The 27,485-nt window shown below is 41.1% G+C and overlaps 2 protein-coding genes across 3 annotated transcripts; both read right to left on the bottom strand.

Moving 5' to 3' along the window:
- Window positions 1-30: 30 nt before the first annotated feature.
- LOC128223150 (17-beta-hydroxysteroid dehydrogenase 14-like) lies at window positions 31-25,817 on the bottom strand. 2 transcript variants are annotated; one of them, XM_052932432.1, is made up of 9 exons: window positions 25,639-25,817; window positions 24,963-25,001; window positions 16,432-16,526; window positions 13,889-14,048; window positions 9,364-9,455; window positions 8,901-9,005; window positions 8,572-8,639; window positions 7,144-7,237; window positions 31-1,119 (listed from the first exon to the last, which is right to left on the bottom strand). In XM_052932432.1, exons 1-9 carry the CDS (start codon window positions 25,724-25,726, stop codon window positions 985-987), a joined length of 876 nt encoding a protein of 291 aa, XP_052788392.1. In that variant the 5' UTR covers window positions 25,727-25,817; the 3' UTR covers window positions 31-984. The 2 variants fall into 2 exon arrangements, with proteins under 2 accessions (XP_052788392.1, XP_052788393.1); XM_052932433.1 differs by having other exon boundaries at window positions 13,982-14,048; window positions 25,639-25,813.
- On the bottom strand, window positions 19,818-23,732 carry LOC128223149 (uncharacterized). Its single transcript, XM_052932431.1, has 2 exons — window positions 23,717-23,732; window positions 19,818-23,045 (listed from the first exon to the last, which is right to left on the bottom strand). Exon 2 carries the CDS (start codon window positions 22,724-22,726, stop codon window positions 21,746-21,748), a length of 981 nt encoding a protein of 326 aa, XP_052788391.1. The 5' UTR covers window positions 22,727-23,045; window positions 23,717-23,732; the 3' UTR covers window positions 19,818-21,745.
- Window positions 25,818-27,485: the final 1,668 nt, after the last annotated feature.

Genomic DNA, 27,485 nt, shown 5'->3' with positions numbered 1-27,485 from the left:
CACACCTCCATCAACCATCAACACACACTGTACAAGTATTGTACTTTATTATCAATGCAAGCATACTTTAAACAACATTGTATTATTTATTAAGGGATTTGAGCAAAAAATGTGATTAACATTGATATAATGCGTAGCAATGAAAGGATCTCAGACAGTAAACATGAATAAAATATGATAGCTTTCAACGAATAACAATTGCATAATAACCGCCCCTTCCTGGGACAAAATAAATTCCCTATTAATAGAATCACCACATTTAACTGGAGTGTCAGTAAGTTTCAAAATAACAATTTTACAACAGTTAAAACGCCCAGATTACAAAAAAAAAACCCATAAATGTTACCCAGGATGTTAAATCCATTTAGAAACATGACCTTGACGTTACAGCTCTAAAACTTCGTTAATAATGGAAGATTTTGGTTTCAAGAACATTGAATTAAAAAGTATATAGCTCAATATCTAATAATAAACCAAGACGATAAGCTTACTCTAGAATGATGTAATAAAGCATTCAAAAGAAGATTGTCATATTTATATTAAACGTACGTGTTTTAAAACATGTACACACGGAAAACGTTTCATAAGTCCGTGTCGAGCGTCGAAATGGTCAAGCTGTGCAATATTTAGACTCCGTAAAGTATTAATGATTTTAATAATCTTTTACATAGTGCAGCTATTTCAGTACGAAAAATAGTGCACAAATGTGCCAACTGTTTATGGATGTTCGCTATGTTGATTCATAACGAACGGGTTTGATGTCATAATAAATAGCTGTTATATGGAATTGCAAAAATGCCACACTGTACGAAAATGCGCGTAGATAAACATTCTGAAAAGGTAATATGACACGGACAGAGCAGAGATGAAAAAAATAATAATAAGGAATAATACGTGTGCATAAATGCATTCAGCACGAATACTTTTAGTTATATTCATCACTTCGGACAGTATTCAGACCATCGTTTATATATCAATAAAGTCTTAAGGTTTAACTCCGTATCCAATTTCACCTCCACCAGTGCACATCAACTCAGTTCCCGTGGTGAATGTTGCGTCTGCCGCCAGAAAGAGACACGCCTTTCCAATTTCCCGAGGATCACCAATGCGATTCATTAACTGCAAATAAGAAATATTTTTTTTTAATGTTTTGTTGACCAAGAAAAATACAATGGAAACGATCATCTCCTACGCAGTGATCACCTCAGGCAAGCAGAATAGATATCTGCCACCATTTAGCGAGTATAGCATTTGTTTCGGCTATGTAAACTTTTTTTAAATGTTTTTCTTCTCTCTCTTTTGGATAGTTTTTATTAAATTTCAATTATTCAAGGTGCAATTAGGATAAAATGCAAAAAAAACACGTCTCTTTTTTAAATTAAAGCTATTTTACAATCTTTACCGTGAGAATCTATTATCACGTGTTTTGCATGATGACGGTGTTTACTGCTCTATGAGGGAGGTAACACTGCGTGGAGTTTGTGGAAAAACAGGGACAAGCCCAATCGCTCACGCAGTGATCTCCCTTTACGAGCAGAGAACATCTCAGCCATCACGTACGAAAACAGCTCGGTTTTAGCTATATAATTTGTATTGAAAAATATGAATATAAAAAATTATTCACTTTTGTATCCAACGTTGTTTTCAAAGTCTGTTTTTGTTTTATTACAGTATAGTTTTAAATGACGTCATGTGATTTTGATTATTATCACGTGATCTGCTATATTCGAAAAGGGGAAGTAACCCCTATGTGGAGTTTGATCAGGACTCCTTATCCAAATTCCATCGATAACAACCTCAAATGTATATGGCCAATAATGTCAGAATTCTTTACACTCTACTACGCTTTAAGTAGATCGCGTAGTAATTTCAATTAAGCAGTTAAAATTAAGGACTTTCCCCTTAGGAATAATAATTATTTATGCAATAATAAACTTCACTTGGAATCAATTTGAACATAGTAATACAAATAACACGTTAAAACATAACAATACATAATTAATATTATTATAAATATTTATTTTTCGAACTACTTCTAATAAATGCATCGGCATAGGATGTTGTTTTCGATGGAAAATGGCAGAGGGGTTCCGATTTGGCATTACACTGTAATGTGTAGAATAACACTAGGACCAAAAGAATAAGAGAAACACGTGGCAACTGGTGTACATTAATGAGGGATCATAGCACATCAACTATACTGTTTAATAAACATCGGGTTATGTATCAGTGGCGGTCTAGCGGGAGGCACAAGGGCCCGTGCCCCCGACCTAGTTGGCAGGAAATTAACCCTAAAAAAACATAATTTTAACCTGAAATTGATACCTTAAAGCTGCACTCTCACAGATTGACCATTTTAACAACTTTTTTTTTATTTTTTGCCTTAGAATGAACCAATCTTTACGTAGATGTCTGGAAACCAGTGAAATAATACTGGTGCCATAAAATCAGATCGAAGTTTTTAACATTAACGTTCGAAAATTGAAGTTTTATGGCTAAAAGCGTTACTAACGCTATCAGAAAACCTTTTCGACATAAAACATCAATTTTCAAACGTAATTATGAAAAACTGCGCATTACCAATTAAAACACTTTTTTTTCACAAGTATGTCCACTTAATAAGATGTAAAGAAGTATTCTTGAATGAAGGGTTGAACTGCATCAATGATTATAAACGTGTCATTTTAATTTCTCAATGAAATAAAGGTTTTGAGGGGGTTTGACGGTTATGCACGCCCCCCCCCCACGTATATTAGTTGTAAACAAGAGATGTTTGTCAAACATTATGCCCCCCCCCCCCCGAGCGCCATGTTGTCAGGATTATATGGACAATTGAATGAAATATGCATGGACCGAAATGACAGCTGATTTGTCGCTGACATTGGATGCCGTTGAGGCAGTTTTAAGATTATAACCATTCAAAGTTTGAGGATAGAGTGTGTTATGACCATGACCTTTGACTCTATGACCTCAAAAATCCATAGGAGTCATCAGCTGGTCACCAAAAATCTAAATGTCAAGTTTGATGGCCAATGGTGCAGGCATTGTCGAGTTATCACTCGGACAACCTTTTACCATTCAAGGTCACTGTGACCTTGACCTCTGGCCCGATGACCCCCAAAAACAATAGGGGTCATCTACTGGTCAGGCCCAACCTCCAAGTCAAGTTTGAGGGTCATAGGTGCAGGCATTGTCAAGTAATCACACGGACAAACTTTTACCATTCAAGGTCACTGTGACCTTGACATTTGGCCCAATGACCCCTAAATTCATTCGGGGTTATCTACTGGTCAGGCCCAACCTCCAAGTCAAGTTTGAGGGCCATGGGTGCAGGCATGGTCGAACAAGAGATGTTTGTCAAACATTATGCCCCTCCTGAGCGCCATGTTGTCAGGATTATATGGACAATTGAATGAAATATGCATGGACCGAAATGACAGCTGATTTGTTGCTGTTTTAAGATTATGACCATTAAAGTGTGAGGATAAAGTGTGTTATGACCGTCATGACCTTTGACTCTATGAACTCAAAATCCAGAGTCATCAGCTGGTCACCAGAAACCTAAATGTCAAGTTTGAGGGCCATGGGTGCAGGCATTGTCAAGTTATCACAAGACAAGTTTTTTTCGTTCAAGTTCACTGTGACCTTGACCTTTGACCCAATGACCCCTTAAATCATAAGGGGTTATCTACAAGTCAGATGCAACTCCAAGTCAAGTTTGAAGGCCATGGGTTCAGGCATTGTTGAGTTATCACTCGGACAACCTTTTACCATTCAAGATCACTGTGACCTTGATCTTTGGCTCTATGAATCCTAAAATCAATAAGGGTGATCTACTGGTCAGGCTTAACATCCATGTCAAGTTTAATGATCATAGGTTCAGGCATTGTTGAGATATCAGTGGGGGAAAGATTTGTTAACTTTTTTGCGTTAAAGGTTACTGTGACATTGACCTTGGCCTGATGACCCCCAAAGTGGAAAGGGGTCATCTACTGGGCAGGCCCAACCTTAATGTCAAGTTTGATGACCATAGGTCCAAGTATTGTCGAGTTTGCTTTCAAGGTCACTGTGACCTTGACCTTTGACCCCTAAAATCAATAGGGGTCATCTACTGGTCAGGCCCAACCTCCATGTCAAGTTTGAGGGCCGTGGGTGCAGGCATTGTTGAGTTATCACTTGGACAACCTTTTATCATTCAATGTCACTGTGACCTTGACCTTTGGCCCAATGACCCCTAAAATTAATACGGACAATCTTCTGGGCTGGCTCAACCTCCAAATCAAGTTTGAGGGCCATGGGTGCAGCCATTGTCAAGTTATCACTCGGATAACCTTTTACCATTCCAGGTCACTGTGACCTTGACCTTTGGCCCAATGACCCCTTAAATCAATAGGGACCATCTTCTGGCCAGGCCCAACCTCAAAGTCAAGTTTGAGGGCCATGGGTGCAGGCATTGTCGAGTTATCACTCGGACAACCTTTTACCATTCGAGGTCACTGTGACCTTGACCTTTGGCCAGATGACCCCCAAAAACCACAGGGGTCATCTCCTGGTCAGGCCAATTCTCCAAGTCAAGTTTGAGGGCCATGGGTGCAGGCATTGTTGAGTTATCAATTTGACAACCTTTTACCATTCAAGGTCACTGTGACCTTGACCTTTGGCCCAATGACCCCCCAAAAACAATTGGGGTCATCTACTGTTCAGGCCCAACCTCCAAGTCAAGTTTGAGGGCCATGGGTGCAGGCATTGTCACGTTATCACTCGGACAACCTTTTACCATTCAAGGTCACTGTGACCTTGACCTTTGGCCTGATGACCCCCAAAAACAATAGGGGTCATCTACTGGTCAGGCCCAACCTCCATGTCAAGTTTGAGGGCCATGGGTGCAGGCATTGTTGAGTTATCACTCGGACAAGCTTTAAAATTATTTTACCATTAAAGGTCACTGTGACCTTGACCTTTGACCCGATGACCCCCAAAATCAATAGGGGTCATCTACTGGTCAGACCCAACCTTCATGTGAAGTGTGATGACCATACGTCCAGGAATTGTTGAGTTATCACTCGGACAAGCTTTGGTCTACCGACGGACCGACCGACCGACCGACCGACCGACCGACATGCCTGTGCAAAGCAATATACCCCTCTTCTTCGAAGGGGGGCATAATTATCACTCGGACAACCTTTTACCATTCAAGGTCACTGTGACCTTGACCTTTGGCCCAATGACCCCCAAAACAAAAGGGGTCGTCTACTGGTCAGGCCCAACCTCCAAGTCAAGTTTGAGGGCCATGGGTGCAGGCATGGTCGAGTTATCACATGGACAACCTTTTACCATTCAAGGTCACTGTGACCTTGATCTTTGACCCGATGAGCCCCCCCCCCCCCAAAAAAAAAGGGGGTCAGCTACTGGTCAGGCCCAACCTCCAAGTCAAGAATGAGGGCCATGGGTGCAGGCATTGTCGAGTTATCACTCGGACAACCTTTTACCATTCCAGGTCACTGTGACCTTGACCTTTGGCCAGATGACCCCCAAAAACCATAGGGGTCATCTCCTGGTCAGGCCAATTCTCCAAGTCAAGTTTGAGGGCCATGGGTGCAGGCATTGTTGAGTTATCAATTTGACAACCTTTTACCATTCAAGGTCACTGTGACCTTGACCTTTGGCCCAATGACCCCCCAAAAACAATTGGGGTCATCTACTGTTCAGGCCCAACCTCCAAGTCAAGTTTGAGGGCCATGGGTGCAGGCATTGTCACGTTATCACTCGGACAACCTTTTACCATTCAAGGTCACTGTGACCTTGACCTTTGGCTTGATGACCCCCAAAAACAATAGGGGTCATCTACTGGTCAGGCCCAACCTCCATGTCAAGTTTGAGGGCCATGGGTGCAGGCATTGTTGAGTTATCACTCGGACAAGCTTTAAAATTATTTTACCATTAAAGGTCACTGTGACCTTGACCTTTGACCCGATGACCCCCAAAATCAATAGGGGTCATCTACTGGTCAGACCCAACCTTCATGTGAAGTGTGATGACCATACGTCCAGGAATTGTTGAGTTATCACTCGGACAAGCTTTGGTCTACCGACGGACCGACCGACCGACCGACCGACCGACATGCCTGTGCAAAGCAATATACCCCTCTTCTTCGAAGGGGGGCATAATTATCACTCGGACAACCTTTTACCATTCAAGGTCACTGTGACCTTGACCTTTGGCCCAATGACCCCCAAAACAAAAGGGGTCGTCTACTGGTCAGGCCCAACCTCCAAGTCAAGTTTGAGGGCCATGGGTGCAGGCATGGTCGAGTTATCACATGGACAACCTTTTACCATTCAAGGTCACTGTGACCTTGATCTTTGACCCGATGAGCCCCCCCCCCCCCCAAAAAAAGGGGGTCAGCTACTGGTCAGGCCCAACCTCCAAGTCAAGAATGAGGGCCATGGGTGCAGGCATTGTCGAGTTATCACTCGGACAACCTTTTAACATTCAAGGTCACTGTGACCTTGACCTTTGGCCCGATGACCCCCAAAAACAATAGGGACCATCTACTGGTCAGGCCCAACTTCCATATCAAGTTTGATGACCGTAGGTCTAGGCATTGTTTAGTTATCACTCGGACAAGCTTTAAAATTATTTTACCATTAAAGGTCACTGTGACCTTGACCTTTGATCCGATGAGCCCGAAAATCAATAGGGGTCATCTACTGATCAGGCCCAACCTTCATGTGAAGTTTGATGACCATACGTCCAGGAATTGTTGAATTATCACTTGGACAAGCTTTGGTCTACCGACGGACCGACCGACCGACTTACCGACATGCCTGTGCAAAGCAATATACCCCTCTTCTTCGAAGGGGGGCATAAATATGATTTAGTAAACAATTATGTGAAAAACTACAGAAACATGCTCAGTAGCCAAAAGTTTAAACATAAACCCCGTTTAATGGCACAGGGTAAATGCCAAAGACACAAAAACAAAAAAATCACAAACAAGTAACATGGACAACAGTGCATATATACTATATAAAAAACTAGGTTTGTTTATCAAGGAGTGTTAGGTACCGCCTTGGAACGGTCAGTAAAATGTAAATTTACTCGGGGTTTAAACAATTCAAATATGCCTGTAGAACAAGTTACCGTCCATGATTTGACATGATCCTCCAGCCCCGAGTCTTCTGAACTGGCTAGTAATGCATCGGTCATTGGCGTTTGGATTGGTCCAGGGCATATTCTGAAAGATAAACGGTTTAAGTTTTGGTTTATACTTTTTTTATTTTAAGTCGATTATGAAGAGAGGTGAAAGCTGATGTGAACCACTTTAGAGTCCGTTTCCTGGGCAGAAACCAGTACTACTTTTTGAGAGGCCATCATATGGTACTCCTGTATTGATCTTCCCACAATCTCTTTGGTGCGAGGCGGGCACCTATACCACTAGACCACTCTCAACCCCATTTTCATCGCACATATGCGCTTTAATTGGTTAAGGGAATGTTCTTAAAGATAAGCTTGTTTCCAATTCAGTGCATTCGGAACTCCTCGGTCATTTTCTATCGAAAACAACCTCGGATGTATTTGGACGGATTACAATGTCAGAAATCTTTACAGTTAACTACGCTGCTAGTTGATCGCGTAGTAAACTGTATAGCAGAGGAACTTTATGACTTTACGCTTAGAAACCTTAATTATTTATGCAATTATACACTTCACTGGCAATCAATTTAAATTTAGTAATAAAAAAATACACGTTAACAACACGACTATTAATACATACTATGGTCCGAAGTTGTTTTCGATGGAAAATGTCCCAGGAATTGCGAATGCAATTCAGTGTACACATGCAATTTTGATTGACGAATGGCGTTTTCTGACAAATAATGTTAATACTTTTTTACAAGAGCGTGTTTATTAATCATGGCATATTCGGTTAGATAAGTTCGCTATATATTAATCGTCCATGGGCTTTTTGATTTTTTAAAGATGTCTTTTGCCTATAATTTTATTTAAGTATTTTGCTATGAGGGTAGGAGTACTAGAAACATCCTACATATTTTATATAATTGAATACAAGAAATTAAGTAGTAGGACTCATACATTTACTCGTGTAGCCTTACATCTTATCAACATTTAAATTCGTATGTATCAATTTTGAAATCGTAATTTCGCGTTTAAGACACTAAAATTGAATCGTATACTTCAAAAACATTTTGCCCTATTTCGAGCATTAACACATTAGCAGGGTGGTATACTGGATTCGTTAGAGGGAGCGTACCTTAGGGACGTACCCTTTTTACTTGCGCCCCTTCGTCAGAAACAAAATTGATTTGGTTTAAAGTGTTGGCAGGGAGGTTTGGGGGTCCTCCCCCAAGACAATTTTAACAATTTCTAGTCCGAAATGGTGGATTTTGGGCGTTTTTATTACTTTTCTTCTCCATTATTGAAATACAAAGTAAACCTGGACGATTTAAGGGAGGGGGGGGGGGGGGGCGCCGGGTGCGCCCCCCTGAATTCGCTAGTGATTCAGGAGTTTGCAGGTCATTAAATATCAATTATGAATGTTCAACGTACGTGTTGACCCTGACACCATGCTTGGCTTCGTCTATTGCTATCGCCCTCGCTAAGGCTGGAATCGCCCCCTGAAAAGTGGACGTGTGGTTGCTGTTGTCTAGGCGCCATTATGCATAGGACTTTTTACGTCTTATTGTTTAAACACATGAAAAACAATACTTGTTCTATTGCACTGTATTCATTACGAAATATGGATTTACATTGTTTATTTAAACTGCCATATGAACGCTTGTGTTGAAATCCTGCATCTTAATAATTTGTTACTCACTTGCCGAATTGGAAGTTATTTCTAACATTTTCTTAGTCGGTAGCTATTACAAAACTCTCACCTTCGTTGCACAATATATTGGACATGCGCCTTGACCATGGGTTCCACTAAAACTGCCAATATTGACCACACTGCCTTTTGTCTTTCTTAAGTGGGGTAAGCCGTACTGAAATACAAGAAAGAACAATCATCATCATCATCATCATCATCATCATCATCATCATCATCGTCGTCGTCATTATCATCATCATCATCATCATCATCATCATCATCGTCGTCGTCGTTGTCATCAACATCATCATCGGCAGCAGCCGCAGCAGCATCTTCATCAGCAACAGCACCATCACCACCACCGACACCAACACTTTCCCCACAAGCACCATCACCTACATCATCATCATCTTTATCAACCTCAATTGCCTAGGAATATACCCAATCTGGCCAAATGGCTGCAAGCATTAAAGGAGATTACTTACCACTTTTGAAGGCATTACAACCGACATTAAAGAAAAGAAAACAGTCACCTTGTACATAGTGAAGTGGCTAACAAGGTTGATCTCCAGGAGATTACGGAACTCTTGAACAGAAATGCCCTCAATCGTGGACATGCCTGCAGCTGAAAATACATTTGATAGTCTGAGAACAATGCAAGTAACACTGAATGTTTAAATTAGATTAAACTGTATTCATTTTACAACGCTAGTGAAGAAAATAATACTAATACTTATACTAAGTCTCTCTCGTTGGCACGATGATGCGCGAGAGTGTGGTTTTGTATTGTGTGGGAAACCGGAAAACCCGGAGAAAAGCCTTGGTGGAAGGCGAGTGCGCTAACCGGACAAAGTGTATAAATAAATGCTATGATGCAAAAGGATGAAGGGAACATTGTGAACAAAGGAAAGATAATAAAGAAAAGACATGTTTCTGACACGGTCAACATCCACTGATCTTCTACACTGAATGTACACACGCACGCACGCACGCACGATTAGACACACGTGGGGAATTACAGGGTGCACAAAGATGTTGAAAAGAAATAGTATACATCAATATAAATATATCTTAAATACTTATAATAATTGCAAGCAAGGTAAAACGACTTTTCTAATTATGCTTAGGAGTAGAACGTTCTGGGGACAACAGGGGGGGGGGGGGTCATCAAGAAAGGGAGAACAGTTTGGGGACAACAGGGGGTGGTTTCATCAAGAAATGGAGAACAGATTTGGGGACAACAGGGGGTGGTTTCATCAAGAAAGGGAGAACAGTTTTGAGGGGACAACAGGGGGTGGTTTCATCAAGAAAGGGAGAACAGATTTGTGGACAACAGGGGGTGGTTTCATCAAGAAAGGGAGAACAGATTTGTGGACAACAGGGGGTGGTTTCATCAAGAAAGGGAGAACAGATTTGTGGACAACAGGGGGTGGTTTCATCAAGAAAGGGAGAACAGATTTGTGGACAACAGGGGGTGGTTTCATCAAGAAAGGGAGAACAGATTTGTGGACAACAGGGGGTGGTTTCATCAAGAAAGGGAGAACAGATTTGTGGACAACAGGGGGTGGTTTCATCAAGAAATGGAGAACAGATTTGGGGACAACAGGGGGTGGTTTCATCAAGAAATGGAGAACAGATTTGGGGACAACAGGGGGTGGTTCCATCAAGAAAGGGAGAACAGATTTGTGGACAACAGGGGGTGGTTTCATCAAGAAAGGGAGAACAGATTTGTGGACAACAGGGGGTGGTTTCATCAAGAAAGGGAGAACAGATTTGTGGACAACAGGGGGTGGTTTCATCAAGAAAGGGAGAACAGATTTGTGGACAACAGGGGGTGGTTTCATCAAGAAATGAAGAACAGATTTGTGGACAACAGGGGGTGGTTTCATCAAGAAATGGAGAACAGTTTTGGGACAACAGGTGGTGGTTCCATCAAGAAAGGGAGAACAGATTTGGGACAACAGGTGGTGGTTCCATCAAGAAAGGGAGAACAGATTTGTGGACAACAGGGGGTGGTTTCATCAAGAAAGGGAGAACAGATTTGTGGACAACAGGGGGTGGTTTCATCAAGAAAGGGAGAACAGATTTGTGGACAACAGGGGGTGGTTTCATCAAGAAAGGGAGAACAGATTTGTGGACAACAGGGGGTGGTTTCATCAAGAAAGGGAGAACAGATTTGTGGACAACAGGGGGTGGTTTCATCAAGAAATGGAGAACAGATTTGGGGACAACAGGGGGTGGTTTCATCAAGAAATGGAGAACAGTTTTGGGGACAACAGGGGGTGGTTTCATCAAGAAAGGGAGAACAGATTTGTGGACAACAGGGGGTGGTTCCATCAAGAAAGGGAGAACAGATTTGTGGACAACAGGGGGTGGTTTCATCATGAAATGGAGAACAGATTTGTGGACAACAGGGGGTGGTTTCATCAAGAAAGGGAGAACAGATTTGGGGACAACAGGGGGTGGTTCCATCAAGAAAGGGAGAACAGATTTGTGGACAACAGGGGGTGGTTTCATCAAGAAAGGGAGAACAGATTTGTGGACAACAGGGGGTGGTTTCATCAAGAAAGGGAGAACAGATTTGTGGACAATAGGGGGTGGTTTCATCAAGAAAGGGAGAACAGATTTGGGGACAACAGGGGGTGGTTTCATCAAGAAAGGGAGAACAGATTTGCGGACAACAGGGGGTGGTTTCATCAAGAAATGGAGAACAGATTTGCGGACAACAGGGGGTGGTTTCGTCAAGAAATGGAGAACAGTTTGGGGACAACAGGGGGTGGTTTCATCAAGAAATGGAGAACAGATTTGTGGACAACAGGGGGTGGTTTCATCAAGAAATGGAGAACAGATTTGTGGACAACAGGGGGTGGTTTCATCAAGAAATGGAGAACAGATTTGTGGACAACAGGGGGTGGTTTCATCAAGAAATGGAGAACAGATTTGTGGACAACAGGGGGTGGTTTCATCAAGAAAGGGAGAACAGTTTGGGGACAACAGGGGGTGGTTTCATCAAGAAAGGGAGAACAGTATTTGTGGACAACAGGGGGTGGTTTCATCAAGAAAGGGAGAACAGATTTGTGGACAACAGGGGGTGGTTCCATCAAGAAAGGGAGAACAGATTTGTGGACAACAGGGGGTGGTTTCATCAAGAAAGGGAGAACAGTTTGGGGACAACAGGGGGTGGTTTCATCAAGAAAGGGAGAACAGATTTGTGGACAACAGGGGGTGGTTTCATCAAGAAAGGGAGAACAGATTTGTGGACAATAGGGGGTGGTTTCATCAAGAAAGGGAGAACAGATTTGTGGACAACAGGGGGTGGTTTCATCAAGAAAGGGAGAACAGTTTGGGGACAACAGGGGGTGGTTTCATCAAGAAATGGAGAACAGATTTGTGGACAACAGGGGGTGGTTTCATCAAGAAAGGGAGAACAGATTTGTGGACAACAGGGGGTGGTTTCATCAAGAAAGGGAGAACAGTATTTGGGACAACAGGGGGTGTTTCCATCAAGAAAGGGAGAACAGATTTGCGGACAACAGGGGGTGGTTTCATCAAGAAATGGAGAACAGATTTGTGGACAACAGGGGGTGGTTTCATCAAGAAAGGGAGAACAGATTTGCGGACAACAGGGGGTGGTTTCATCAAGAAAGGGAGAACAGATTTGTGGACAACAGGGGGTGGTTTCATCAAGAAAGGGAGAACAGATTTGTGGACAACAGGGGGTGGTTTCATCAAGAAAGGGAGAACAGATTTGTGGACAACAGGGGGTGGTTTCATCAAGAAAGGGAGAACAGATTTGTGGACAACAGGGGGTGTTTCCATCAAGAAAGGGAGAACAGATTTGCGGACAACAGGGGGTGGTTTCATCAAGAAAGGGAGAACAGATTTGTGGACAACAGGGGGTGGTTTCATCAAGAAAGGGAGAACAGATTTGTGGACAACAGGGGGTGGTTTCATCAAGAAAGGGAGAACAGATTTGTGGACAACAGGGGGTGGTTTCATCAAGAAAGGGAGAACAGTTATGGGTACAACAGGTGGTGGTTCCATCAAGAAAGGGAAAACAGATTTGGGACAACAGGTGGTGGTTCCATCAAGAAAGGGAGAACAGATTTGGGACAACAGGTGGTGGTTCCATCAAGAAAGGGAGAACAGATTTGGAACAACAGGTGGTGGTTCCATCAAGAAAGGGAGAACAGTATTTGGGACAACAGGTAGTGGTTCCATCAAGAAAGGGAGAACAGTATTTGGGACAACAGGTGGTGGTTTAATCAAGAAGGGGAGAACAGTTTTGGGGACAAGAGGGGGTGGTTTTTACCAAGAAGGAGAGAACAGTTTTGGGAACAACAGGGGGGGGGGGTTCACCAAGAATGGGAGAACAGTTTTGGGGACAACAGGGGTTTGTTTTTACTAAGAATGGGAGAACAGTTTTGGGGATAACAGGGGGTGGTTCCACCAAGAAGGGGAGAACAGTTTTGGGGACAACAGGGGGTGGTTCCACCAAGAAGGGGAGAACAGTTTGGGGGACAACAGGGGGTGGTTTAATCAAGAAGGGGAGAACAGTTTGGGGGACAACAGGGGGTGGTTTCACCAAGAAGGGGAGAACAGTTTGGGGGACAACAGGGGGTTGTTTCACCAAGAAGGGGAGAACAGTTTGGGGGACAACAGGGGGTTGATTCATAAAGAAAGGGGGGTGGTGGACAGTTTTTGGGAAATCATGGGGGGCCTCAGGAATTCTAAGAGCGATTTTGTTCACCACAAAACCACAAACATAATACGAACTTTCGAGTTTCTGCTAACTGTTAATAATCCACAAAACGGAATGAGAGGTTATTGAAAGAGGGCTACCAAAACAGTTACCAGAGTGATGATACTATGCGTTAGATTTATCATTATCAAACCTCTGATAAATGAGAATGCAGATGGTGGAATGAGCCAGGATTTCATGGAGGTAAACCAATGCACATGTTAATAAAGGTATTTTGATGGTTGTTGATTTTTTGAAGTGGAGTAAGACGATGTATGCTTTTATAGGTTACTATACATGATGCCTTAATCTTGTACCTCTCAACGGGGTCCCCGTTACTTTGTTGGTGACGAGTCTTTTCCTTGTAGTTTTCATTGTTTTACTTAGTTTAAAAGTGTGTCCAAACTTACTTTCTCCAACATTGTTAACGATGCAGTCTATTTGGCCATACTTCTTCATTACTTTGTCTATACATGACTGAAATGGGAAATGAAGAGGAAATGAGCCTTAATTAAGCACTTTAAGGTGACTCCTACTTAAAGATTTTTAACGAATTATTTTTTTACATTGTTTTATCTGGTCGTCAATATACCTGTTTATAGAGTGAACTCCTGTTTGACTGACCGTTCCAAAGCGACAAACCTTACCTTGAAAAGATAGCAATGAAATATATATAATATATGTGTTTTGTTATGTGGCTTTGCGGAGTGTCCGTTGTGTCTTTAGCTATGGGCCACTGAAAAGGGTCATCGTACATGGTCATCTTACAAGGTCATCGTACAGAGTCATCGTACAGAGTCATCTTACAAGGTCATCGTACAGAGTCATCTTACAAGGTCATCGTACATGGTCATCGTACAGAGTCATCTTACAAGGTCATCGTACATGGTCATCGTACAGAGTCATCTAACAAGGTCATCGTACAAGGTCACCGTACAGAGTCATCTTACAAGGTCATCGTACAAGGTCATTCTACAGGGTCATCCTACAGAGTCATCGTACAGGGTCATCCTACATGGTCATCGTAAAGTCATCGTACATGGTTATCGTACAGAGTCATCGTAAAGGGTCATCGTACATTGTTATCGTACAGAGTCATCGTACATGGTTATCGTACAGTCATCGTACATGGTCATCGTACAGAGTCATCGTACAGGGTCATCGTACAGAGTCATCGTACAAGGTCATCGTGCATAATCATCGTACATGGTCATCGTGCATGATCATAGTACAGAGTCATCGTACATGTACATGGTCATCGTGCAGGGTCATCGTACATGGTCATCGTTAACGTATGGCTACGGGGCTTGTCCTTGTGATCTCGCCGCGTACATGGTTATCGTACAGAGTCATCGCACATGGTCATCGTACAGAGACATCGTACAGGGTCATCGTGCATGATCATCGTACAGAGCCATCGTACATAGTCATCGTACACAGTCATCGTACAGGGTCATCGTTCAGAGTCACCGTACATGGTCATCGAACATGGCCATCGTACAGAGTCATCGCAAAGAGGCATCGTACAGGGTCATCGTGCATGGTCATCGTACAGAGTCATCGTACAGGGTCATCGTACATGTACATGGCCATCGTGCAGGGTCATCGTACAGGGTCATCGTTAACGTATGGCTACGGGGCTTGTCCTTGTGATCTCGCCGCGTATCATTAACCTAGCACGTACCTTGACCAGTATTTCGTCGCGTATCATTAACCCTGCACGTACCTTGACCAGTATCTCGCCGCGTATCATTAACTCAGCACGCACCTTGACCAGTATCTCGTCACGAATCGTGAACCCAGCACGTACCTTGACCAGTATCTCGTCACGTATCGTGAACCCAGCACGTACCTTGACCAGTATCACGTCGCGTATCATTAACTCAGCACTTACCTTGACCAGTATCTCGTCGCGTATCATTAACCCAGCACTTACCTTGAACAGTATCTCGTCGCGTATCATGAACCCAGCACTTACCTTGACCAGTATCTCGTCGCGTATCATGAACCCAGCACTTACCTTGACTAGTATCTCGTCGCGTATCATTAACCCAGCACTTACCTTGACCAGTATCTCGCCGCGTATCATTAACCCAGCACTTTCCTTGACAAGTATCTCGTCGCGTATCATTAACCCAGCACTTACCTTGACCAGTATCTCGCCGCGTACCATTAACCCAGCACTTTCCTTGACAAGTATCTCGTCGCGTATCATTAACCCAGCACGTACCTTGACCAGTATCTCGCCGCGTACCATTAACCCAGCACGCACCTTGACAAGTATCTCGTCGCGTATCATTAATCCAGCACGTACCTTGACCAGTATTTCGTCGCGTATCATTAAGCCTGCACGTACCTTGACCAGTATCTCGCCGCGTATCATTAACTCAGCACGCACCTTGACCAGTATCTCGTCACGTATCGTGAACCCAGCACTTACCTTGACCAGTACCTCGTCACGTATCGTGAACCCAGCACGTACCTTGACCAGTATCACGTCGCGTATCATTAACCCAGCACTTACCTTGACCAGTATCTCGTCGCGTATCATTAACCCAGCACTTACCTTGACCAGTATCTCGTCGCGTATCATGAACCCAGCACTTACCTTGACCAGTATCTCGTCGCGTATCATGAACCCAGCACTTACCTTGACTAGTATCTCGTCGCGTATCATTAACCCAGCACTTACCTTGACCAGTATCTCGCCGCGTACCATTAACCCAGCACGTACCTTGACTAGTATCTCGTCGCGTACCATTAACCCAGCACTTTCCTTGACAAGTATCTCGTCGCGTATCATTAACCCAGCACGTACCTTGACCAGTATCTCGTCGCGTATCATTAACCCAGCACGTACCTTGACCAGTATCTCATCGGTAACATCACAATGTATGAAGACAATTTCACCCGGACCTTTGAAGCTCGTTTCATTTATATCCTCACCCAGTTTGTCTGAAAATAATAATATAAAACACACATGTAAAAATCAAGTCTCAAAAAACTCATTTTCCTCAACTTCTATTTGGTCTTATCGTACAAAAGAACACCTTAATATACCAGTTGCCACCACCAAATGGCAGTAATAGGCCGTCATCGTTAAAAGTTAATACTACAATCGGAACTCCTCATACATTTTCCATCGAAAACAAAATGTGTAAAGCCCCTGTCACACCTAGTTGTGTTGCCACTGCGATTGCACGACGTTGTTAAATTTCCCAGAGCGCACTGAAATCGCTTGAAAAAAAAAGATATTTTTCACGAAGATGGCGATGTCACGGCGTTCTCATGGCGACCATGGCGTTTCTACTGAGTTCCATGGCATTCTACTGCGTTCCTGAGTTCTAGTTGGCGATTGTTTGCGCTCTCATGGCGCTCTCACGGCACTTCCACTGCATGCATCGACTTGTCACGGCGCTCAAACTGCGATGTCGGCGTGTTATGTTGCACTGCCTACATAAACGATATCTCCACCAGTTCTCCATTCTTCCATTTGCTCTCGAACAATTTGTGACCTTGCTGCAACCGTCTGCTTTCGTCCAGCCATGGTCGAACCCAAAGCCTCCTACGCCTTGGGGCCTTTCTCCGCCGTCGTCTCAGAATGAGATCCAAAGCGTCTGCATCATCCTTGATCTGCTGGACCTGCTGTTGCACATCAGTCATATTGAAATGAATGTTTATTTGCATATACATGTATATATACTTTACACATTATTGGGTTGGTTTACTGTCGTGCAAACGCCGATTGGCGTGGTAGAAGCGCATTGGAAGCGCAATGATCGCCGTAGCGGCTCCTTAAAATCGTTGTTAGAACGCAGTAAGAAAAATAAAACCCATTATAAGTGCCGTAAACGCGCCGTAGAAGCGCCGTAGACGCGCCGTATAAGCACGATAGGGACGCAGTGTCATCTCAGAGAACGCCGAACGATCGCCTGGCAACGCCACCGATAACCATTGCGTTCACACTGACGCTGCGATAACTGAGCGCGCCCGCGGCGATCCTCTTGCGTTGTAGGAAATCTTACTGCGCTGCTACGGCGACCTCACGGCGATCCCACTGCGCTCTTATCAGAACGCCGAGCGGCGTTGTTGTTTTTTTGGCATGCTCAAAGTGCGCGCCGTCGCTCGTTCTATCCGATCCCACCGTGTTCACTGGCAATGCCACTGCGTTGTCGCGGCAATGCTTGCGATTCCACTGCGCACAGATCGGCGTTCAAGATATTTCTTGAACGCCGTGGGAACGCGGAATGTTGTTACAGGGGTTTAAGGAAATTAATTTCTAGTAGTTGATTGAAACCTCGTACATGCATAATGGTGAACTACCGCCAAACCGTGCCTATTTGTTTCTCTGAGTGAGAAGTAAAATGTATGTTAAAATTTGATTCTACAATTCTAATCTTTAGAATTCAGTTGATTAGATTCCCGACATTAATTTATTCAATAGACATTTATCCGTACAAAGACTCGGCGCTTTAACCATAATAAACCATTCATTGCCTTATCCTTATAAGAACAGAACAGAACAGAACAGATATTTTATTAGACTTATACAATTGTACATCGTCTTAATACATATAGTTATACATAAGTTCATGTCATTTCTCTAAACAAACTAAGAGGATTTTTTAACAAATTTAAGGCATGTTGTCAAGCAAAAGTCAAGAATTGATTTCTAAGTAACTAACCTTATAGTATGTATTACTTGATAACATTGGCAGTGAGGACAATTATCTTTAGTAGTGTACTTATGTCATGTTATTAATTATTGAGTTGCGTATAACAAATGCTTGTTTCATATATTTACAGACATTCATAATTTCAGTCTTGTCATACGAAGTCAGTAATTTATGAAACTTAAAAACAGATGGATTTACATAATACAGTGGTTTTATAAAAAGTTTACGTATTTGCGAATAGCACCTACAAACACAAATGAAATGAAATTCATCTTCAATATCTAAGTCATTACAACATAGGCAATAACGTTCATTGCGAGATATATTGTTGCGTGCATATCTTCCGGTTTGTATTCTCAACGGATGTACAGAAACTCTAAGCTTGACAAAGTATAAACGTAAATTTTTAGGCGCTAAATCTAGATATTTTTCATACTCGAAAGAGGTTTTAAATAGTCTATACATGTCTAAAACAGTACTCTTACTAATATTTCCGTACCACTCTTGTTTAAAAGTATCTATCACTCTACACTTAAATTCGCATATGAATGTGTTAACACATATAGCACTTGGGTTATCAAATACATATGCAAATCCATAATCGTTTAACAATTTTTTAACATTAGAGACCCAGTTTACACACCCTTTATTACAATCATTAATAGCCTGGGTGTAAACATATTGGATAATAATATTAGTACTACGATTAAGTTTGAAAAAGTATTTTATAATTCTGACATACCTATTGATATATAAGGGATATCTCCCGAGTTCTCCATATACTGTAGCATTACATGTGTTTATTTTAACTTGCATCAATCGCTTACAGAATTTTAAATGTATACGTTCTATTTCTTTTGACTTAGTATAACCCCATATTTCACATGCATAATTCAATATCGAACCAACAAAAGCATCAAATAATTGACAAAACAGTTTAGGACTTAGATCATATTCTTTGCATTTATATAATAATATATTCATAGCTTTAAGGGCTTTCCCAACCAAATGCTCTTGGTTAAATGTATAACTTCCAGTATAATTTATTACAGTTCCTAAATAGTTAAAGTTATCAACTACTTCGATAGTATGACCATTATATAACCAATTCTCATCTTGACGTAGTCCACCGCGTTTACGAAAAACCATTATCTTAGTCTTAGATGTATTTACTTTTAGACCCCATGCATTGCAATACAAATAGAGGTTATCTAAATGGGATTGGACTTCCTGTGGAGACTTGCCTAAAATGGCCATATCATCTGCAAATAGCAACATAATCAATACAATATCATCAATATTTAAACCAGAATTATTGTTATCTTGCATGAATAGTTCTAGGTCCTCCACGAACAAAGAAAAAAGTATCGGGGACATAACCTCCCCTTGACGCAGGCCTACAGCGTAACTAAAATAGTCAGAGTAAGATGCACATGATTTAACACCTGACTTAACATTTTCGTACATATCTTTAACTACTCTAAGTAGTTTACCTTTTATACCAGTATTATATAATTTTAGCCATAATGCATTGCGATAAATACTATCAAAGCATTTAAGCAAATCAACATAAATTACATATAGTCGTTTATTTTCATTAATATACTTTTGCACAATAGAAATAAGAATATAAATAGCATCAACAGTTGAGCAACCTTTTCGAAATCCGAATTGCGCATCCGAAATAGTGGCATTAGCTTCGCAAAATGATTCGATGCGTTTGTTTAAAATTGTTGTAAATACTTTTGAAAAACAGCTTACAAGTGTAATTCCTCTATAATTGTTAACGTCATCAATAGATCCTTTTTTATGTAAAGGAATAATTACACCTTCTGTCCACTTTTCCGGATAGAAACCCGATGATAAAATGCTATTAAATATGTCACAACAGTGGCTAGATAATATATCAACACATTCAATAAAATACTCATTTAAAATACAATCGCTACCAGTCGATTTATTACGTTTCAAATGTTTAATTGCGCAATTTACTTCGTTGACTGAAATAGGTTCATCTAACTCTGGAAATGTTAAGTTACTTTCGTCAAAGTCGTGATTCGAACAAAAATGTTCAGCCTCAGCATTATTACAATCAGACGTATTGTTACTAAGATTTTCAAAAAAAATCTTGAAATCTTCCAGAGAAATATTACAATTATTTAATTTATTTTTTGATTTAAAGAATTTCCAAAATTCTTTAGGCTTACTTCTTCTTAAGTTTTCAATTTCTTTCATTTTGATTCGAAAGGCACAACTTTTCTTTTTACGAATTAAATCTTTGTAATATTTCTTTCGTGAACACAGTGCAGACCTATTTACCTCAGTCTTATTTGTATTAAAATTACATAAAGATTCTTGGTACAAATTCCTTGCATTAACACAATCATTATCAAACCAATCAGCACTTTTAATGCAACTTTCCGTTTCAAAACACGGTTTATTACTGTAATTGCATTGCTTTGAAAACAACGGATCCGCGACACAACGGATTGTAGCGGTAAATCTATCTAATGTGTCATTTATTGATACTCTATTTAAACAGTCTATATTCTCAACAATGTCATTGAAAACAGGTAGTTTTGTTATTATACCTGAGCGAAATTGTTCGCGTAGCGAACTGTTCCATTTATATTTAACATCGGTGTATGTTTCATACTGAGGCGTGAAATTGTTACAATACAATACAAAATGCAGCGGTGCGTGATCGCTCCACTGATTGAAATCGCCAACCGTAAAGTTGGATAACAATGAAAAGTTACATTCACGAGTCAGTAAGTAGTCGATTACGGATGATCCGTTATGAGCATAAAATGTGTGTTTACGACTGTTACCTATTCGACCATTTAAAATGCGCAAATTTGTAGACTTACACATATCAAGAAGTTTAATCCCGTGACTATTATGTACAGCGTCTACTGAGGCCCTGACAGAGGTATGGTCGGGAACATAGTCGGTATCGTCATACACAGTATTAATATTGTCATGGACAATAAAATCACACTTATGACCGACCCTGCTGTTTAGATCGCCAGATACGAATATCTTACCAAATTCAGAATAAAATGAAATGTCGTTTTCTAATAGTTCAAAAAGATCTACATTTAATGTGTTATAGACAGGTGAACCATCTCCCCATATATAAGACGCACATATATAAATATCTTCCTCAGTATGAAAAAAATCATGGTCTAGTTTTAACCAGATAAGACTATCGTAATGATTTTTAACAATTTGAATACCGTTTTTTAGATGATCCTTAAAGTAAATAGCAATACCACCACTGCTTCTACGGGCTTTCCTGTTTTGGAATTTTCTATAAAAGTTGTAGGAAATATAACCATTTAAATTAATATTACTAGATGAATTGGCCCAAGTTTCATATAATAAGCAAATGTCATTTTCAGTAATCAAGTTGATAAAATCGGAATCGTTCTTTTTGGAATCGGAAAAACCATGTAAGTTCCACGACAGAATGGATATCTCACCGCCGTCGTGACCCTAGGCTCGAACAGCGGTCCCATCGATGTAGAGGGTGTCGTAGGCCAGATACGCCTTCTTGTTCTGCCGCCTCGCCTCCTTCAACTGTGGCACCAACTTCCGCCTCTTCTGGATCACATCCGGTGGGAACTGCTCGAATACACGGAACGTTGTCCCATCAAGCTGTTTCCATGACTTCCGTATCATTTCTCTATCTTTAAAGTAGGTGAATTTTGCGATGATGTTTCTTATTTTTCCTGTTATCGGTGAGCCTGGTGAGCGGTGCACCCTCTCGAATCGGATACTCTCGGCCGTCTCCTTGGCGATCTTGAAGGCATCCTGGAGATGCAGACGTAGCTTGCGTTCCGTCGCTTCCGCCGGCTCGCTTCCGTTAGTGTTGTCCTCGGGTACCCCAAAGAAGACCAGATTATTTCGCATGGACTGCGATTGTAGGTACGAGACGTCGTCTCGTAGGGCATCTCGCTCTTTCTCCAGCACCCGCGTCCTCTCCGCCAGCTCCGCCGTGTGTATGTCGGCACCGTCTACCTTGTCCTCTAGTCGGATAACTCGCTCGTCCACCTTTTTCACTCGGGCATCGAGCGCCCCCCACAACTTGTTAATGTCTTTCTCTAAGGACACCATTCTCTTTTCTATGGTCTCTATACCGCCCAACTTTTTCTCCACGGTTTCTAATCTACCACTCATGTTCTTTAACAAGTTCATTAAGTCTAGGTTTGTAGGTTCTGAGTTAGTGTCCGCCATGGCTGCACAGGCCTTAGTATTATCAATGTCGGCGCTCTCGAATAAAGTCCCGAATACACTAGAGTCTAAATTATCAACATCACCATAGAGCACAGAATTCGTAACGTTCAGAATGTCACTTACTTGAGTTTCACTGGTCGAACCCCCGGACGGGCCTCTTTGTTTTCTTACTTTATTACACGATTTATCATTATCACTACTATTTCTTTCCTTTCTTTTCTTATTTTTCGATTTATGCATTATTCCATATTATGCACGATCCACAAACACTTGCACACATTATGTCCAGTTCTCAGCCTTTTAAATTAAATAAATTTCACTTTTTTCTATCCCCCGATGTAAAGTACGTCCACACGCACCTGCTGACATAACCAATATAAGGATAAACCCGTCCCGTACAAAAACCTCATTTGACTTTCTGAATGGCAGAGCGAGAAAAAAAGACCAGGAGACACTATTCTAATGTCTCCTTTTATTCATAGGCACATACACAGCCTAAACGAGCATATACTTGACTGTTAATCTGTATATATAGCAGCTTATATAATCGACTTCTAAACTGAAATATAAAGCATTGACATTTTGTTTATGGATGATTTGTTTTTGTTATGTGTTTTTCATGTATATCGATGTTAGAAAATACCACGTGTTTACTAGATCGGCAGTTTGATGGTTCAAATGTCACTATTTTATACACAATCGACTCCAGTCAGTGATCTTAAACCACTGTACTGAAGTGACTTGTATTTTATTTCATGTATTTCAGTGTACTTAAAGCTGCACTCTCACAGAATTACCGTTTTGACAATTTTTAAAAAAGCACATGTCATGGAACGAGCCATTTTAGCGAAAATGCAAGATAACCAGTGATATTAGACTGCTGTTTTCATATTTATGTTTAAAAAATGACGTTTTATGCATTTTTTTAAGCGTTGGTAACGCTTTTAGCCATTAAACATTTATTTTCGAGCGGAAATATGAAAAACTGCGATCTGAGCTTTAGTCAGCAGTCTTATATCACTGGTTTTCACATATACATGTATACGCAAAAATTGGCTCATTGCAAGACTAAAAAATTGTCACAACGGCAAATGTGTGAGAGTGCAGCTTTAATACTGAAATAAAAATTTAATGGCCGGGATGAGCGATATCAGGAAGTTTAATACGTCTCTTCAATAAAAATAATCGTGTTGCTTCACTTGTTATTAGATAAAACCGAGGTTAACCTACTGTATCCAAAAAATCCGGTTTTGTCGTTTTTCCTCACTGCTTTTCAAGTTTCTGAGATCTTTCAAGAACACCTGGCTGCAAATCGTGATCATAGAGTGTGAAGACTATACAAGGGTTAAAATCTCGAAAAAAACACAGGGTAATTTTAACTTGAAATGGTTCAAGGTTACTTTATCGACCGTTAAAATCCTCATTATACAGAGACGTACTGGCACATTCATCCTCCCGTGGACAGGTGACAATAGGACACTGAGGATCTCTTCTTTTGTTTGTTTGATACCAAACATGACAAATGTGTATACCAAGTTGGAAGATTGAAAAAGTTATTGATCGGAAAAGACAGCACCCAATTCATCCTCCCGCGGACAGGTCACGATTGGATACTGTGGATCTCAGTTTTGTTTGTTTGATAAAAAGGGTCATCTACAGACCATGACCAGTGCGCATACCATATCAAGTTTGCAGATTTCAAAAGTTATCGATCGGAAAAGAAAGCGCCATGACCTTTACCTTGACCTTCGACCTATTGACTACAAACTCACTAGGAAGCGTCAACTGACCCGATGTCCAATGAGTATGCCAAGTTTGATATTCTCGGAAACGAAAGTATGATGCCGACGACGCGGACAATGAAATAATCGCTGTGTGCCTGACATGCCGCCTGCAGGCGACACTATAACGCGAGTGAGAACCTGTCTCAGCCTGGTTACTTGTCTGAGGTTGATCAAGTTTCAAGATGAAAAAACACAATTTGATCTGATATCTTGACGAAATACAAAAAAGATGGGTGAATTAAATTGTTTAATTACATCCAGCACCAGATCATAATAATATTAGTGGTCAACAAAATATTTTGTCCAGTGAGAACGCAGTATTTCTCAAGTTTTCCAATATATTTACTTCAGTAAATCAGCAGTCAGCCTTTGTTAATTTTTGTCAGGTGAAGTGGTAAATAAAATGTGGCTGGCCTATTAAGTAGGTAGTTTACAAAATATTATGTAGACCACTAAAAGGTTTAAGACTGTTAGTGTGTAGTTACTCACAATTGATGGCTTTTATTTTGTAAGTGCAAACATGTACATTGTACTAACAATCGTTACCCAAAAATTAATGTAAAGAAAGAAAGTAGGCTCTATTTTCAAGATGGTCATCATACGTCCAAGACTGACTCCAAACAAGTTAGCGATTTTTAATAATACATGTTTACATTTATAACCTTTTCAGACATTTGATCAAGGTAACATACCATTTATGTCAAAAACCACAACAGTGCCGCCGTTTTCAGCTGAAAAAAGAGAATAAAATAAATGGTGATATTTATATAACTTCCTGAACAACTGGGATCAAATTACCTTGTTTTTTTTTCTGCAGTTTGCTGACTACTGTTTGCAAAATAATGAACATTTATAGCATTTCAAGGTTTTTAGCCTTGCAATTAATGTGGCTTTTGCTCCCCCCAAAACCACCAAATAAAGTTGGAATACAACCTATTGTGTTCAGCTAATGATATTGGAGACAGACAACCATTTAAGTTCTACCCTTAATCATTAAAAATGTCAAGCAATGTGTCAGCTAGTGAGGTTGTATTCTTAAGTCAGTTAGATGACCTGAAGTAATATCATAAGGATCGACGTTCACTCCGCCCATTCTTAATCATTAATATATAACTTCATGTCATCTAACTATTATTTCGAAACAACAGCAAAATCTTTAACATGTCAATCGACTTCATACATCAAAGATAAATCGTCTGCAGCCGCCATCGATTTGGCTGGCTCATTTACCCCGCAAAACATCTATACATATAGATGCATACAGATACATGTACACGTACACTTTGCAGCTGTTTGCAGTAAGATGCATAGTCACGTCATCGAAACGTACATGTAGCAAGCAAGTATTATTGAGCAATATGCACTTACCTAAGATTTCACTGCATCCCTTGCCAATGCCTTGACACCCTCCAGTGACAATGGCTATTTTCTCTTTAAATCTCAAGTCGGATGCCATCTTGACCAACAGTTCCACGTCTACACGAGAAATTGTGCACTATAGCTCTAATACGCAATACATAAACACACTACAAAAGCTATTTTAAGCACAGCGGATTTACTGTTCTAGATCGGTCGATATGTCAAGGTCAATGTCATATCATCGCTAACGCGCGGAGCTGTTTACATACAGAATCTAGGTGACCGACATCATGTTTAAACGATATAAAAAAGCGACATTTGGAATGTTGGCCTAGTAGAAGGGATAAAATAATCAAAGTCGGAATATGTCTACCGATGTTCCACATTCAACTATTTAGTGTGTATAATATATATAGGTGCAATATACATGCTTTTATACAAAGTTATATTTTTTGTCGTAAACACAGGGGTTTGTCTCGATGTTTTACTCTACATATGTAGTCAATAGATAATAATTATATAGGGTAAATCGATCCTGCGGGCGTAACTATCGGTCATCCGTTATCAGGCAGAGGGGCGATCCTGCGGGCGTAACTATCGGTCATCCGTTATCAGGCAGAGGGGCGATCCTGCGGGCGTAACTATCGGTCATCCGTTATCAGGCAGAGGGACGTTTCAATATTTAAAAGATCTTATTCGTTTTTAGTCGTAAATTGAAGTGATCTTACGCACACGATGTATCACAGTGGCTTGATGACAAAGGCTCATTAAAGTCATAATAAATAATTTCAATTAGCCAAAATTATATTTTATACATACTTGAACATGTATATCATCAATATAATCAAGCCACTGTGGATGTATTGCCATTCGTGATGTTTATAAATGCACATTTATGCAATAGTCAATTGTAACCACACCTCCCCCCATCCCCCCCTCCGCGCAATTGCGGGGACCTTGACTTGCGGTCGAGCCAATCCTGGACAAAATCACCGCCCTTTTGAGACAAACTGCTGGTAAAATCCCGCCAAATGCCCCCACACCCCGGGATATCTAAGTAAGGCCCATTCCCCGCTATTCAGTTTCGGCGCGAAAATAAAACCACCGCATTCACTCGGCACTGCGCCCCCTTCCCCCCCCCCCCGGCAGGTAAAAACACGGCTCATTTTCCCCCGCTATCCCTGATTATACCCCCGGACTTCGGGAGCGGGGGTGTGGTTACAAATTACAGGTGCATTAAGATATTAAAGTTACGATGAAACGGCCCTCCAGGAGGTTAATAATAATAATCGTTACATGCAACCAGGAATATGTTTCTTTTTTCGCAAAAACATGTATAGACACACACTGAAGCAGTGAATAAGTGGCTAAAGCTGGGAAGTATAATATAAGTGTGTTTCTCTTAGTTCGAAATCAGGTAACATCGTCTAGTTCTGACAAAAGCAGCATGTGGTTAAAACCTTGCATGAAACCGAACTAACACGCGAAACAGAAACATTGCCTCAACCAAACGTCAATCTAATTTTAATAAAAAAAAAAACATGTGGGCAAGCAAAAACTCGCTATGTCAAAGTCTTTGGGACATCGAGAAATACTTGGAAATAGCGAACATTCGAATATAACCGGCCGAAAAAACAACAATTAGAGGCACTATTATCTAAACCGAAAATATTCGAAAACACTTCGACATAAACGGAACATCGAGGTAACAGAGTTCGACATAGCGAGTTTCGAATGTACACTGGGGAACTTCAATACATGTACGTCGATAATTATTTTTGATACGATTTTCGATGTTTTACCCAGTAAATTCCAAGTAAATTAAGTTTCATTGCAACGCAGGAAGGGTAGGTAGG

This window comes from Mya arenaria, chromosome 17 (assembly GCF_026914265.1).
Source record: "Mya arenaria isolate MELC-2E11 chromosome 17, ASM2691426v1".
Lineage (NCBI taxonomy): Eukaryota > Metazoa > Mollusca > Bivalvia > Myida > Myidae > Mya > Mya arenaria.
This window is presented reverse-complemented; position numbering and strand designations above follow the sequence as displayed.

Excerpts from the sequence above, each read along its gene's own strand:
- LOC128223149 (XM_052932431.1), bottom strand. The coding sequence starts at position 22,726 with ATGCATAAATCGAAAAATAAGAAAAGAAAGGAAAGAAATAGTAGTGAT.
- LOC128223150 (XM_052932432.1), bottom strand. The coding sequence starts at position 25,726 with ATGGCATCCGACTTGAGATTTAAAGAGAAAATAGCCATTGTCACTGGA. Across the intron at positions 16,527-24,962 it reads TGTGGTTTTTGACATAAATG|ACAAACTGGGTGAGGATATA; the intron begins GTATGTTACCTT and ends TATTATTTTCAG. Across the intron at positions 8,640-8,900 it reads CAATATATTGTGCAACGAAG|GGGGCGATTCCAGCCTTAGC; the intron begins GTGAGAGTTTTG and ends TCCACTTTTCAG.